Here is a 14,526-nt window from a genome sequence, read left to right as displayed (position 1 = left end):
CAGACTAACTCTGGTTTCCAGTCTCAATTTTTAATTACTGCACAGCAGTATTATCTCATTTGGGGGCTTAGGAATTAACCCACGCTACAGCAATCAACTGTATTGCAAAGGGCCAAGTTGAAAATAATCTCTCCTCCGAGGAACCAAAATATTTCCTAGTATCAACAATGAAAAAAGAGAAGATCTGCTGTCAAACAAGTTGTTCAGTATGCAAGCATTATTTGTAAAACTAACAATTTCTTCTGGAAACTTAACCTTGACCACAGAGAATTTTTGTTAGGAAACAGGAGTAGAAATATATCTGAAAAAATAAGTAAGTTCAAGAAGCTGTACAAGTAGGCTAAACTGGTGTTATGGGAGCTTTGGGAGACAAAGGCCATGAAGAAAAGGTAATGTTAGATGTGAAATAAGGAACTCAAAATGAGAAGGAAATAGGCATGCCAGGACCCACAGGAAACTACTGTATACCAGCTAGTAAGTGGAAGAGATTAAAAGATAGGAAGTAGGTGTCTTTTGTGATCAAAGACTAGTAATGCTGTAGGAGCTGCACAACACTGTTCATGTCAGAGGTGTTCAGCATGCTGTCAGCATGACAAGGTGGACCACTGCAGATGGGTGAGCTACCATGACAGCGATGCTAGTATAAGCACTAAATAGAACTACACAGGAAAGATACTCCCAAGGTGTGTTAACAGTTCCCAAAGCAGCTTTGGGCAAGTAATTTAATCTGAGCATGCCTCAGTATGGCACTTCTCATGTACATGTATCCTTTCTCAGGCAGGAAATATATGAGGCACCCAGACACTCTCCCAACAATAACCATACAAGAATAAAAACAGGCATCTCAAAATAACAGCAAAAATTCTCAGTAATGTAACAGCAAAAATACTGCGTTATAGAAACAAAGCTGAGCCAGCAACAAAGTCCTTTCTAAAGAGTGGCTAATTACATGCTACACTGAACCCAATTATTCTGACAACATTTGCAACATGAAAATGAAACATAAGAAAAAAAAAAATGAGAGATGTCAATGCAAGCTCTTTGTCCTCTTTAAATTCTTTCAGACTTCTTTAAAACATGACTGTCTCATTTGGGATCACTGGCTACCCCTACTAAGTATATTGTCTAAACTTAGAATTTTCAAAAGAAGCCTACGAAGTAGCACAGTGCAGATCTTACCAAATTTTAATGAGAAACAGTAATCAATGCTCTTTTAATAAACAAAACCACAATTCCACATAGTTTATCCAGAAAATACACTCATTGCCCAGTATGTGAAATAGCCCTTAATTTCAGGGGTTTATAGGGGTTGATAAATATTGCTGTATTGCATGCTACCCCAGTTTCTTTTTATAGTTATTGCCAGATTCAGACTGAGGAGAAAGATATATATAAAAGAGCAGATCTTACAATCTTGTGGTCTCCTATTATGTCCATGCATCATCCTGGCCTGCACATCAGCAGGCCCTTTACAAACCAATTAGAGCTTTCACATTGATCTTCTTTGAGTAAAAACTAGATGATAATGCATATTAAAAGTTCACTATTCACTTTTTAGTAGAAATGATTGGTGCATCTACTGTCTCCTTGCTATACACAACCTTCTTTAAGCAGGTCTGTATGTGCGCTTTTTCTTGAGGAGTTAAACCATCCCTACTATTGCAATACACTGACTTTCTAGACTATGCTTTACTCCCATCTGTGCTCACTAGGTTTACACTTGGCTAATATTTGATTTCAATGAAGGTCAGGAAAAGTTCTATTCAGAGGCAGGTATTATTCAGCTGTATGCCTCTTCTTGTAAGGATGCAACACATAACTTGCTTTAACTACCCTTGAAATAACAAATGTAGGAAGTGGAGTGGGCAGGGGGCAGGATCAGGTTGTGCAAGTGAATCATGATGCTTTTTACCTATTTTTCTCCAAGCATTACCTCAACTACATCAGTAGTTTTAGTGGGAACATTTTAACTCTCAGGACACTGCCAACTCAGTCACTTATCAAGGCATTTGCTCATCAAAGCTTCCTTTCCACAGAAAACCCTGTCAGTTTTTGGTAGAAATAGAGCAGGGGAGAGAATTGTGCACAATTACTCATTCCTGAGCTCATGGACATCCATCATGCATCTGAAAAAGGCACAAACTCATCTCCCTTCTCTTTGCAGGCCTAAGCAAAAAGTAGTATTTGCAAAAAGTAATATCTATAATGTTTAACTCAGCAATGACAGGCTAGACAGCTGTACAGCTTTCTCCCAAAGCTTTTACAGACTTATGTCATGTTTCAGTGTTACATGGCTTGCCTTCCTAGAGTTTGTTGTTAATGATATCAGGATTCTGAAGCTTCTCTTCAAAGTCAACTGTAAACAGGACATAACCACTGTGAACAGACAACTGCACAGATCTCAAAGACAAGAATAAGCCTTACCCGTATATAAGCATCCTGGTGATGTTTAGCAAAGTACAGCATGTTGTCAAGGGCTAGCATTCCTGGAGGGGTCTGTGTAAAATCCATTGCTGGGTTTACATGATTCTGTGAAAAGATAACAAGATCACTCAATTACCATCTTTACAAGAGCTATCAGCTCCCCAGCGATGCGCACCAACAAAAACCTCCAGCAACAGAGCTCTTTTTGCTGAGCAGAAAACTCTTAACAAGGAGACGGTCCATGCATCAAAGAACTTTAAAGCCAAATGCAAACACTACTAGGGTGGCATGTCAGTCATTCACTTCTGTAGCTATGGAATGGAGTTTTCCAAAGGTTGAGTGCTTTAGAAGCTCAGATCTTCAAGTCTTTCATGGCAGATAGACTTGGTGGTACTACAGACTAAAAATACTATTTAGGTGAAAATGAAGATATATATGCAAACAGCCATCAAAACACCTATTTATACAAATGCTATAGAACCATTTCAAATAAACCATGAAAAGGAGAAAAAACTATTAGATTCAAAAGCTATGCTAAGTCTACTGTATACTGTGAACTCCTGAACACAAAGGGCTTCAGACAAAAGTGTATAAAATTAAATAGATTTGCCTTGTGGAATGCAGGTAAATTTTTTGTTATGTTCTGAATTTCAGCTATGGAATTAATGAATGAACATACCATATATAACCAAAACTAGTTGGCTTTCACATGCACCTACAAATTTCAAATGTTCAGTTTCACACACTACATGAAAAACTACATTTGTTCAAAATATTCATTAACCCAATCCATCTTTTGAATGGATGGGATTAAATGTACATTTGAGTAAGTTTCATGTAGTTCGTGGTTTAGATATGAACATTTGCCTGGCTACAGACAGGCTCAAAAACCACAGAAGCTGCTCAGAAAAAGAGACCCAAGAGTATGTCTCCATCAAAAAATGCCTTTTGTCTGCTATGCTCTTTTATCAGTATCACCTTTGCAATATCTTCAGCTCCACTCATCATTCCGACACAAAAAGATTTCCCCAGTCGCTTTGAGATCGCATTTCTATTCTGCAAGACCCAGCTGACAGAGACTTTAACAGTGCATTTACTAGCAGAAAACTGACGAGCAAAGATCAGCACAGATTTCTTCTTCCACCAGTCTGTTTCTGCTGTATGCTCAGGGTTTGATCCACCCACCTCACTGACAAAAGCATGGGTTTTACTACTTTACCTCCTGTTGAGTCTGTCAAGCCATAAACTTGTAGAAATGTTTCGACTCTCTTGCCCATTCTACCTAGGTTGCTTTTGGTTAGACAATAATTCATAGTCACATGAAAGATTAGAAATATTAGAAAGCGAAAATTATACATTAAGATGGCTGCTGCAACTTTAAAAGTAGACAAAGATTTGGGGCTGAAGATGGCATGTACAACCTGTTGATTTTACATCTCTGGCTTAGGAGAACTGGTGTACAAGCAAAACAATCATAGGTTCATGATTTTGCAATAGGGAATCAAGAGGATGTCTGGCATCCTATTTTTTATATGGCAATATCTATGCAGTTGACATTTCAGAAGAGTAGTAGTCTAGGGGTGGGAAAACAAAGGCTTGCCGAGTCGTATTTTCCAAAAACTCGTCTTTTTTTAAACCTTTTTTTTCTTTTAAACTTTCATCTGCTCATCTGAATGATGAACAAAAGCCCTTCATGGTTATTTCCCCAACTCAGCCTTCAATCTTCCACATGTGATACATTTATCAGTCAGAACATTTAAAATCAGTACAAGACAACTTCACACACATCACAAGCCCAATAGACTTCAGCTTCTGGTAGGAGAAAATTTCCCTTCCTACAATTTTCAAGCACTCCAGAAAGCACATTTAAGAGAGGCTGAGTCTGGCAGACACAGAAATGCCTCCCCCCACCACCCCAAACCCAACATGAATATCTTAGCAGGACCTTCTATGCATTTGAAACCACCTCTATTTTGGGTGTAAAGTACAAGTCTGGGGGAACACCACTTGATACTTGGCCTTGCCATGAGGTACATTTCCTTAGGGAAGCTGTTGGGAAGCTGTCAACAAGGACCCATACATACAGCACCAGTTTTACACCACCTTTTGCAAGTAGAACTTCAGCATAGGGCTGCACATACTCTCCATCTCCATGCTATAACACAGGCAGAGTATACTTGGGTGAACACCTGCCAAGCAGAGAAAGTATCAAGACCCATCTACCCCTCTCCAGCTATTAAAATACCAGCACGCATTTCACTAGTATTTACAAACAATGTTAAAATAAAAGCAGGACACTGAAATAAAAAAGCTGACCTCCCGTTGCTGGAACAGTTCTTTCCTTCATCCCATTCTACATCTCAAATTATATAGGAACATCAACAAAAAACAGTGAGGGCATGAGAAATCTCTCCACATTTAGTAAGGATGACTCGTTTTGTCTCTTAGCATCATTACTAGCTCTATGTTTAATCAGAAAAGCCACCTCTCCATTACTTACTACTTTTTCTCCAAGTCAAGCCTATAAACCTAGCTATTTTCAGTCATTTGTTTCAAAAGTTTCTGTTACTTTGGATCCCAGGATAACTAGGGCTTGCTCTTCAGCTCTGTTAACTCAAATAACTGGAGATATGCCAGCTGATAATAACTGAGGATCCATAAGACAGTTCTGGCATGTGTGAGACAATACATTATCTTCCATTATTGTTCAAATTCAAAACAAATGCCAGTTGCTTTGTTCTCTTTCTTCTTCCTCCCTCCCCCTAAAATCATCCTTTTCTTAACATGTTGAATGTTTGTGGTTGAAACATTAACTTATTGAGAGTGGGTTTAAAAATTAGGTACAAAGCTAAAATATCTAAAATACCATAGTGAATAATTCAGAAGTATGCAAACACCCCCACCTACAACATAATTTATTAAATATATGGAATACAATGCTTCAGGCATATTAGTCGCATCTGTTTAGTATAAAGTCTATTGCATTTTTCTCTTTATAAAAACCCAAGAGTAAGAAATACAAATGCATCAGATTTGCTACCCCCAATTTTTCAGATAATTTTTGATTTTTTCCACTAGACTGAGTAATATCTATGCATCTTTCAGCTTCAGCATCTGAGCGGTATTTAACAGCTTATGCTCTTACACCATACATGTTAACATACCAAAAACATCAAGAATTTGTTAGTCAGCTTAGTAGGGTACTGTGGAAATGAAAATTCATTCTTTTGGATAAAATGTAAACCCAAAATCATGTCTTCTTATGGCATTAAAGAAAAATAAAAATCACATGGCATATTTCAAGATTACAGCTATTATGGATAAATTCCAGTGCAGTAATTATATTCAGGCAACCCAGCATTCTCATGCAGTCCTTGCTGTGTATAGCTTTCTTCTGTGTCCTGAATAGCTCCACTGTCTTACTTTTGGCTTCCAAGGCAATCTCTGAGAGATGTATAGATGTCAGTCATAAGAATGTGTCCTCGCACTCCGATGCCTAATTGCAGTAATAGTGTACTGTCTGTAGAAAGCTGCTAATGGAAGAAGCACCGCTCACTCCTTGCATTATTCCTAAACAACAGTATCTTCCACGTCAACACGCTGAAGCACAGAAACTGTCTATGTCCGTGCATTCCTAGACTATTAAAGGTACAAACTTTTTATTTCTGTCTTGACAGATATTGACAGCTTATCACAGATTGTGCATCAGTGCTATGTGCAGCTATGTAAATCAGGTGCCAAGTCATGCTAGTTTTTCCTGAAAGCTGCTTGCAGTAGGTGCTAGACCCAGTAATAGCTGTTCTACACAGAAGACCAAACTTCTGTTTTCCCAACCCCAAAGCAGCTCTGGTGAAATGTTATTCTGTATGTCTCACTTCTGTAGGTTTGTATGACAGAAAAACTACAGAAGTTCCCAGGGAGGAATTAGGACTAAAAGAACTGATGATAAAAGAACTTCAGAACATCTGAAAAGAAAGAGTCCAATTTAAATGGTGTCGATCTAAAACGAACCCTCTCAAAACTGGTCATATTTTTTCCTACAGAAAAAGGAACAATCTGGCTACAAAGATAGTGGTCAAGGGCAGTAATCACTTTCTCCCATCCTCAATTACTTGCATTTATTAATTTTCTTCTTTCTTTTAAATCTTCTGGTTCTGTGGACTAGGAAAGAAAGCAATCACCTGGTTTGACAGCACCTATGTGAAAACCTTCCCTTGATCAAATTAGGAGATCACAGTAGTACATGCATGGATGTTTGTTCATAAGAACTCAGAACCAGGAGGGTGGGAACTTTTTAAGTGATATTCACAGTGAATTATGAATTAATAAACTTATGTTGGAAGTATTAACGAGCACACAACCTCACCACTTACCCCTTCCCTAAATAATCCTGAAGTTTTACATGCAAAATGTTCCCATCTGTTCATTTACACAAGAATTACAAATATAAAAAAATGCTACATTAAAAAAACCCCACATTTATGAAGAGGTAGTCAGCTAAAATTCTTAATGAGGAAGTAATTTTGTCTTTTTATTTAACAGCACTATATTCAAAGAGATGATGATGCACACAACTTCCACCATCCAATTTAATGAGATATAACAGTGACTTGAGAATTTTCAACCTCTATGTATTCAATGAAAGCAAGAACTAACAAACAGATTTGTTTTTCTCTTGATAACTCTTTAAATATGCAAACGTGCGTTTTTTTTCTTCCAAAGCCTTTTTTTTTTTTTTTAATTTTCCCACAGACCTCTATGATAGAATGAAAATGTATCTGGAGGATCCCTGAATATAAAAAATGAAAAAAAAAAAAATAAAAACACTGTCTACCTCAAGTCAGAAGTATCCAAAGCTCAGCAACTGCTGTATCTTGGAAAGAATACGCAGAAAATTTTTTTAAGATACTTTCAGTGTAAGTCATTTAAATTACATCCCCACTAACCCACCACATATAAAGAACTCCAGTACATTTCTACTAGATATAGTTTTCATAAAGACTTAGAAATTATGTTTGCATACAACGATGATAGTTCTTCCTTAAACTAACATATTTCTGGCTTTGCGTTTTAGCAAATATTTGGTCATTTCTACCTGCTTAACAACTATTTTTTTTGATGACAGCTTTGCAATACATATTAGTAGACTGCAAATGTTATCCTCCAATAATAAAACTCATTCCAATCTACATAACATGTTAAGCAACAGCCTTCCTGGATCAAGTTTGACCTCAAGAATATAAAACTGACCTTCTCAATAGCAAAGAAATCAAACACAATCTGCATATAATTTGCCCTATAAAAGATAAAAACATCATAATTTGACTACCATATGCCCTTAATTCACTGAGCTACTATGTAATCTAATGTAAAGCACCACAGAGCTCTACATAAGTCACCACCAGAAATCTGTCCCAATCATGAATGGATGCTGTACTGGTCAGAATTGCAAAAATCTGAATGTTACGGTGCCATAACTAAATCAGCGAAAATCATCAGATAAAACATAACAGGGCATGTCAAAAGACAAGCACTGCATATTTTCAGCAATGAATAAATTACATGTTGTAAAGCAAGACAAAAAGTTCTTGCACAATTCTTTGTATTTTATACATACCTATATTACAGCTTTACAGTTACATGGATCTATCACTTCGGATTCCAAGTTCTTAAGCCCTATAGACTGCCAATAGTTCGAAAGCCTAAAAGAATCTAAAATGAGTACTATAACTTAACAGTAATCACATCGTGTCCAATGCACACCAACTATGAACCACCTTTCAGATTTTATTTTAGTTAACAACTTTCAAGTTGGATGCATGCACGGATTGTTGACTTCTTACTACTGAAGCAATGTTTTCTGGGCAAATGAAGTTAGCAAGCAGTAATAGCAGTAACAGATCATGTACTCTCTTCAGGGATATTTAAAATGAATCAATGGGACATGGTCATTTCAGTTACATTTTTTCAGCATGTGAAATTACTACCAGATATCTCCCAGTATCCACCAAGTTTACAGAATAACTGAATAAGCAGTCAAGCATCCACTCGCAGATCTAGCTAGACTGGATCGAGAAACTAAAAGCCATACTAGTTTACTACTACTCCACACTTGAGATTACCAGTTCATTTAACAGCCACATGTGCGGACCCTGCCAGATTTCCTGTCTCATGCTTTTGGGCAAAGTCAGCGCGCTTTAGATGAAACTGTTGCTGGACAAGGCGTGAGCTCATCCAGATGGCTCTCCCTGCAGGGAACTAGTTCCCATGAGACTTTCTAGAGGCTCAACTGGAAGGGTGTGAGGCAGGTATCCCTCCAGCCAGGGCAGCTGGAGAGCAAACAAGGGCTAACAGTTTTTCAGATAGCTCCAGCTCTTCCAAAATCATGATGGAAGCATATTACCCATGTCCCAGCCAGCAAGCAATTTTTGTGTTGTTTGAACTATAGCAGTCAAGAAGTATACCAGGATAGACTGGCATGGAGTATCCCCAACCTGAAAAGAAATAGTGTCATAAATATAGGCCTTTTTATGACCTTGGAGCGTGTCAGGAGATTGACTGGTTTAATTTTACCAGTGTCATTAAAGCAGTTTGCCTTTTCTACATAGATAGGATCTAAGGCATGAATTCTCATCCTTCCCAGCAGGATAATTATCAAGCTAGCAAGAAGACAGTCATGTGAGAAAACAGTGTGAACAGTGCTAGCAGGAACAGCAAGCCAAAAAATTAATCCATCTAAACTTGAATATTGTAAATAAACACAGATTAAATGTTTGCAACTAGATGAAAGTCAGACATGGCAGAATCAAAATCTACCTGAATAATTTTATCTCTGTCAATCCTATCAGGTGTGCAAATTAGTTAGACAGTGTCCCTAAGGCCAATTTTGGCATGAAAAGCCTTTTTTGAGTTCAGGTACGGTTAATGTCTGTTGAGTAAGGTGACTTCCACTCATTATTTAAGCATAACAACTGGCACTGTTGGTATACTGGTGTACAAGCATTAATGGTCCTGACTGATGGTTCAAAGACTACTTATTAAGGAGAAATTCAGAGCTTTTCAACACACATTTTGTGTAAAAGTTAAGAAAATTATACAAAATAGTTAATGAGTGTACATAAATATATATTTTAGTGTATGGCCAAAACACACAAGTTACATAGCTTATCAATAAGAACAAAGAGAATCTCTAGATCTTTTTATTAAGTAAAATGAAAGGTTCAGAACCAAGTTCTGCCAAATCTTGGGCTGCCTGAATCAGTCTTCTAAGCATAAGACTACCAGGAGAGCATCTTTTTGATTATTTTAGTTATGCTTCAGGCAGTTTTATCTAAACTTAACCTTTTTGACATAACATTTGCCTCTGTAATTAAGGTGCATTAATTAAAACACCTTTCAGCTGTGGTTTCTTTTAAAGAAAAATTACTTAAATTATAAGCAATTGAGTAAAATCGGGGTAAAAATAATCATTAGTTTTTTCCCCAAGGCTGTGTATCTACAGGGAACCCACATGCGAAGCAGCCCACTTAATTGCTGCAGTTGCTTCTCCCATACTTCATGACTCAGAAGCCTTGAATGAAACACCAAATGGGATCCTTCCTGCTGTAACAACTATCAGCTTCAGTAAAGGATATGATGCGTACATACTATGGCAGGCAGGGCACAACCACAGAACAAGAAAGCTGTCACTCCATTTGTGCAGTGAATTATAGTTCCCTTGGAACTTCACTAATAACGACTGTGGTGGCTGGGGACATCCCTGCTTCCTCACCAGTCACGTTGCTTTGAGAACTATCACAAAGGTAAGTTGGGATAGATCTTGCTCTCCTTAGATATTTCTGTAGAAAGGTTTCACATTTTTCTTTTTCAAGCAAGCTAGCTAAAATGGCTGTCATGCAAAAGGAAAGTGGCAGGCTATGTTTAGTTCAAAGAGTAGAGAGAAAGTAGTCAGCCCTGTGTCTGAGAAAACTCCACGTCAAAAAGCGTCAGCCATGTGAATCTACTGGCTGCCTGGTAGACAGGTACAACAGCTGTCAAAATTTAAAACCAGGGAACTGAGCTGAAATGTCATCTGTGGCTAGCCACATGGACTCACAGTCCTAGGTAAAGAAGCCTGCCGCCACTACGGAGCTCTGCAGTTCACACACTACCACTTCTTTTATTACCTGTGACCAGGTCAAGCTTCCAGTAACCACAGAGAACAAGCTGAAAACTAAACTACAGTACAGGAACTCTCAACATCTATGATATTTTAGCTACCTTTGGACATATGTCCCCCCATATAAAATTACTAGCTCTACGGTCTAATCTTCCCCCTGCCTGAATACAAACAGCCAAGCTTTGTAGATGCCACAGACAGGTTTGGAAAAAAGGACCCATCCCTCTTAAAGCCTTTGAGTGTATACTTCTGTCTTAAGTCAACAATAGTCTATGCCCATCCTATAGCGTACCCTCAGCTGCCCTCAGTCGTGACATAAAAAAAAGCCAAAAAAACACTGGATCCATTTATTGTGGAATTTCAGTTCACCTGACTTCCATTTTTCTTTGTCTCCCTCTACAGAAGCGTGAGCTCTTGTGACTAAAGCTGTGCTCTGCAAAATGCAGATATGTCTTGCATGTCTGAGCATTGTTCTGCTCTGCCTCCAGTTTCTGCCAGACAGACATCAAAAAGAGAATGGAGCTGCACCAAAATGTAGGAAGATAAGAAAATTATTTAAAAGAACACATACCATTGCAACTCATATAGGGGCTATGTAACAATCTGACTACATTGAACAATCAAAATAGTCAGAACTCAGATAGGAAGGTGTTTTTAATTTGAGCAAGTAATTCAGTTATTCACAAATGAGATGCTTTTCTCCCTGTTGTCTTTTAATTCATTCACAGGCCTAAGTTAATGAAATCACATATTTGAAGAGAATGTCTACAATTCTTTTTAACTGAAGAAAATCTAAATACTTTGCTATGCTATTTACTGTCTTTTAAATCTTACAACAGGCAAAAAAACCCCATGAGGAATGAAAGGAGGAGGAACAGAGCGATATGACAGCCTTAAAAAAAACCCTATTTGCAGTAATTAACATTGAATTTACACCGTTTCAGAAAACTACCATCACTTCAATATCAAGCAAGGGTTTGTGTGGAATCAGCTACCCAAGTCAAGCCTTGTGAAACAGATGAAGACAACACTACAAAAGAAAAGAGATATCATTATGTCTGACTGGTTTTGGGAGGCCTGTTTCTTCATCTTACTTTTTTTGTAAGCAAATTCTGAGGCACGTGCAGTACATAATATCCAAAGGTGTCCAAGATCCATCTCTAAGAGAAGGGATCAGAAAACAATTAGCAGTAAAAGAACTGTTCTGTTATCACACATTTGAAACAAACTACTCAGCCCTACTACATTCAAATCCATGGAGCTTGCCTGCCCCCATGAGTTTGTAACTGGGATGCACACAGTAAATGAGCAGCAAACAAGAAAGCAATACAGTGAAATCATATATAGTATATAAAAAAACCATGCCAGAAATGAAATGTTCCATTGCCCCTAATTTTAAATTATCATGTTTACACTTGTTAGTGGATTTTCTTCAAGAGAGGCGTACTTTTCCAAATCACAAGGACTTTAATATTTTTATTTTACAATTTCACAATTAAAAATATTGGAAAGCTATAAAAATATAAAAACCCTTTTATCTTTCGTCCACAAAATAAAAGAACTTACCCTGTCATTAAGGAACTGATTTAAAGGATGATTCCTCCGACTAATATTTATATAAGCATGAAATGTTCAAATAAAGTATCAGAAAAATCAAAACACGAAAGGATTGAGATTATACAGAGTCAGTTCATTCCCACAGACACACAACCACAGATATGTAATTCTGATTAGTTTTAACTTCATTCTTAGAGTGATATTGAAAGGTCAAAGAAGGTTGGTACCCCATCAAAATGGGATTTTTTTTTTTTTTCCCCCTTTCTTTTAAATCTGTTCTCCTCTGGAAGGACTGAAGCTAAGAGAAATTCAGCAGTATATGGTAAAAGGCTGGTTTATTCATTTTAACAATGTGCAGATTCTTAGATGTCCATAGCTCCTGGCAAACAATCCTGGTAAATCACATGCAGCTGCATGGTAACCAAAACCAGCTGCTTTAAATTATGGATTTGCTGGCCCCAGTTGTTGGTCACTATAACGATGCATCTAACCCAGGCACCTCCTTCTGCACAATTATTGGCTCAGATCAACAGTATGAAGCTTATATAAATTTAGTAGCTCCTCTAATACACAGGTATCATCCATTGCGCATGTCAAAGTCAGACTTTCCCAGTTACAACTGATCCATTTCTGCTAGTAAAATAAAGTTCCTCAGGTCTTCTCCCAGCCATTTAAAACCTCATGCCTCCAAACAGCAGTAATTCTCCTGCATCCCTCAGTTGGCATGCATGATCAGCAGACAACAGCCTGATGATGAAGAAAAAAATGCATAATCTTTGTTTAGATTTACCAATCAATTCACAGTTTTCATCACCTACCTCATTTTTTGTCATTCTTCAGTATTTATTCCACACTGCAATCACACTTGGCTAAGAAGCTATGGAGTCGCCTGACAGCATCTGCCCCCGCAGCCAGAGGAGATCACCCCTCTCCCTCAGGAAGCTACACCCCAAGCCACGCTCACCAGCTCTGCCCCACTCACGTGAAGGCCAACCAAGCCGTTCCCCTGCTTGTGCTCAGCAGGCATCTACCCACGCTTCTTTGCTCTGCTCAAAGCGGTGCAGAGGCTCAACAGAAGAGATCTGTGGATCAAACGTTAACCCTGGGGGCTACCCTCCTCTAAGTTATACCAGAGGAGGTATCTCCCGCAGCCACACATTGACTTGAATGTCTCAGCAAATTGAGATGTTGGTGTGGAGATTGGAGCTTCAGCACGAATTCTAGTAAGTCGCAAACCTCAGTGTGCAGTGCTTCACTCTGTGTGCAGCAACCCCATTTCCATGTTTCCACAACCTAGGACCAAATATGTAGCACGGCACAAAACCATGGGATGCTTCATTTATGGCAAACAGTAACTTGAAACTATGCTTATGAGAAAGAATGCAGTAGGTCACACACCTACGGGCTCCTAACAGCACCAAGCGCAGGATGGCTATGAGGTAACTTTGGGTGGCACCTCAATGATTTCTGCATTTCTGCCTCTCAGGTTTGGAAAGAGATTGATGCTTTGCTGATATTGCTCACATTTGCAGAACATGGCCTGACCTGGCAATCAAACATAAGTTTTTACGATGAGATTTTTAACTACATTCGCAAAGTCTCATCTTTTACGGATTTGCAGAGACTGTTGGGGGGGAAAAAAAAAATCCAGATTGCAAGAATGCATCCCTGTCATGGAGCCTACACAAGGCTGAAAAACACTCAGACACAGAAACAAACTATTATTTCAGAGGGAAAAAATATCTCACCAGGAAGTGCCAGACAGAAAAGAAACTCTGCTTACAGTGGACTGTATAACAAACTGTAACATGCAAGCCAAATTAAGTAACTTTTTATTGCCCCCCAGAGGTACCATTTAGCCTAAACGTCAAACATCTGGTAGCATTCAACTGAGAAATGGGAATTTACAGCCCAGAACAGTTATTTCTACTATTGCTAAGGCTGAAACAATTCTGTACCCATGCGAGTAAGTTGTTGAAAAACTTTCGTGAACAACCTACATCTGGTATGATGCTAGTGCCCTCTGCTGTTCAATGTTACAAGTTAGTGGCTTTCTTTTAAAATGAGGTTCAGCTGTACTCCAAATAATATCACACCTTATAAATACAATAAATCAAGGATTTCTATTTTCAGGTGAATATTAAAGAAGAACAATCCTGCCAGACATTCAGAATTACTGTAAAGAGAAGAACTAAGTATTTACCTAGAAAAAACTTTCTGTGAGACTACCTTGTAGAGCTGCATCCTGTAAAATAATCTAAAATATTAAGCTAATAAAATTAAAACATTCGTTTTTCAACAAATGAAATTGAGACTTTTTTTAAAATAGGAAATAAAATAAAAATCCCTTTTCAGACTGAATTATCTCCATATAGATTCAGAAAATT

At 38.0% G+C, this 14,526-nt stretch overlaps 1 protein-coding gene across 2 annotated transcripts in view; it reads right to left on the bottom strand.

Annotated features, from left to right (window-relative positions):
* The window catches only part of ELMO1 (engulfment and cell motility 1), a 309,226-nt gene that overhangs the window by 164,102 nt on the left and 130,598 nt on the right, over positions 1-14,526 (bottom strand). For both annotated transcript variants that reach the window (XM_074858472.1, XM_074858461.1), the window contains exon 15: positions 2,425-2,529. In XM_074858472.1, the coding sequence (XP_074714573.1) occupies positions 2,425-2,529 (105 nt within the window). The remainder of the gene's footprint in view (positions 1-2,424; positions 2,530-14,526) is intronic.

Source organism: Strix uralensis, chromosome 1, assembly GCF_047716275.1.
Source record: "Strix uralensis isolate ZFMK-TIS-50842 chromosome 1, bStrUra1, whole genome shotgun sequence".
In the NCBI taxonomy this organism is placed as follows: domain Eukaryota; kingdom Metazoa; phylum Chordata; class Aves; order Strigiformes; family Strigidae; genus Strix; species Strix uralensis.
This window is presented reverse-complemented; position numbering and strand designations above follow the sequence as displayed.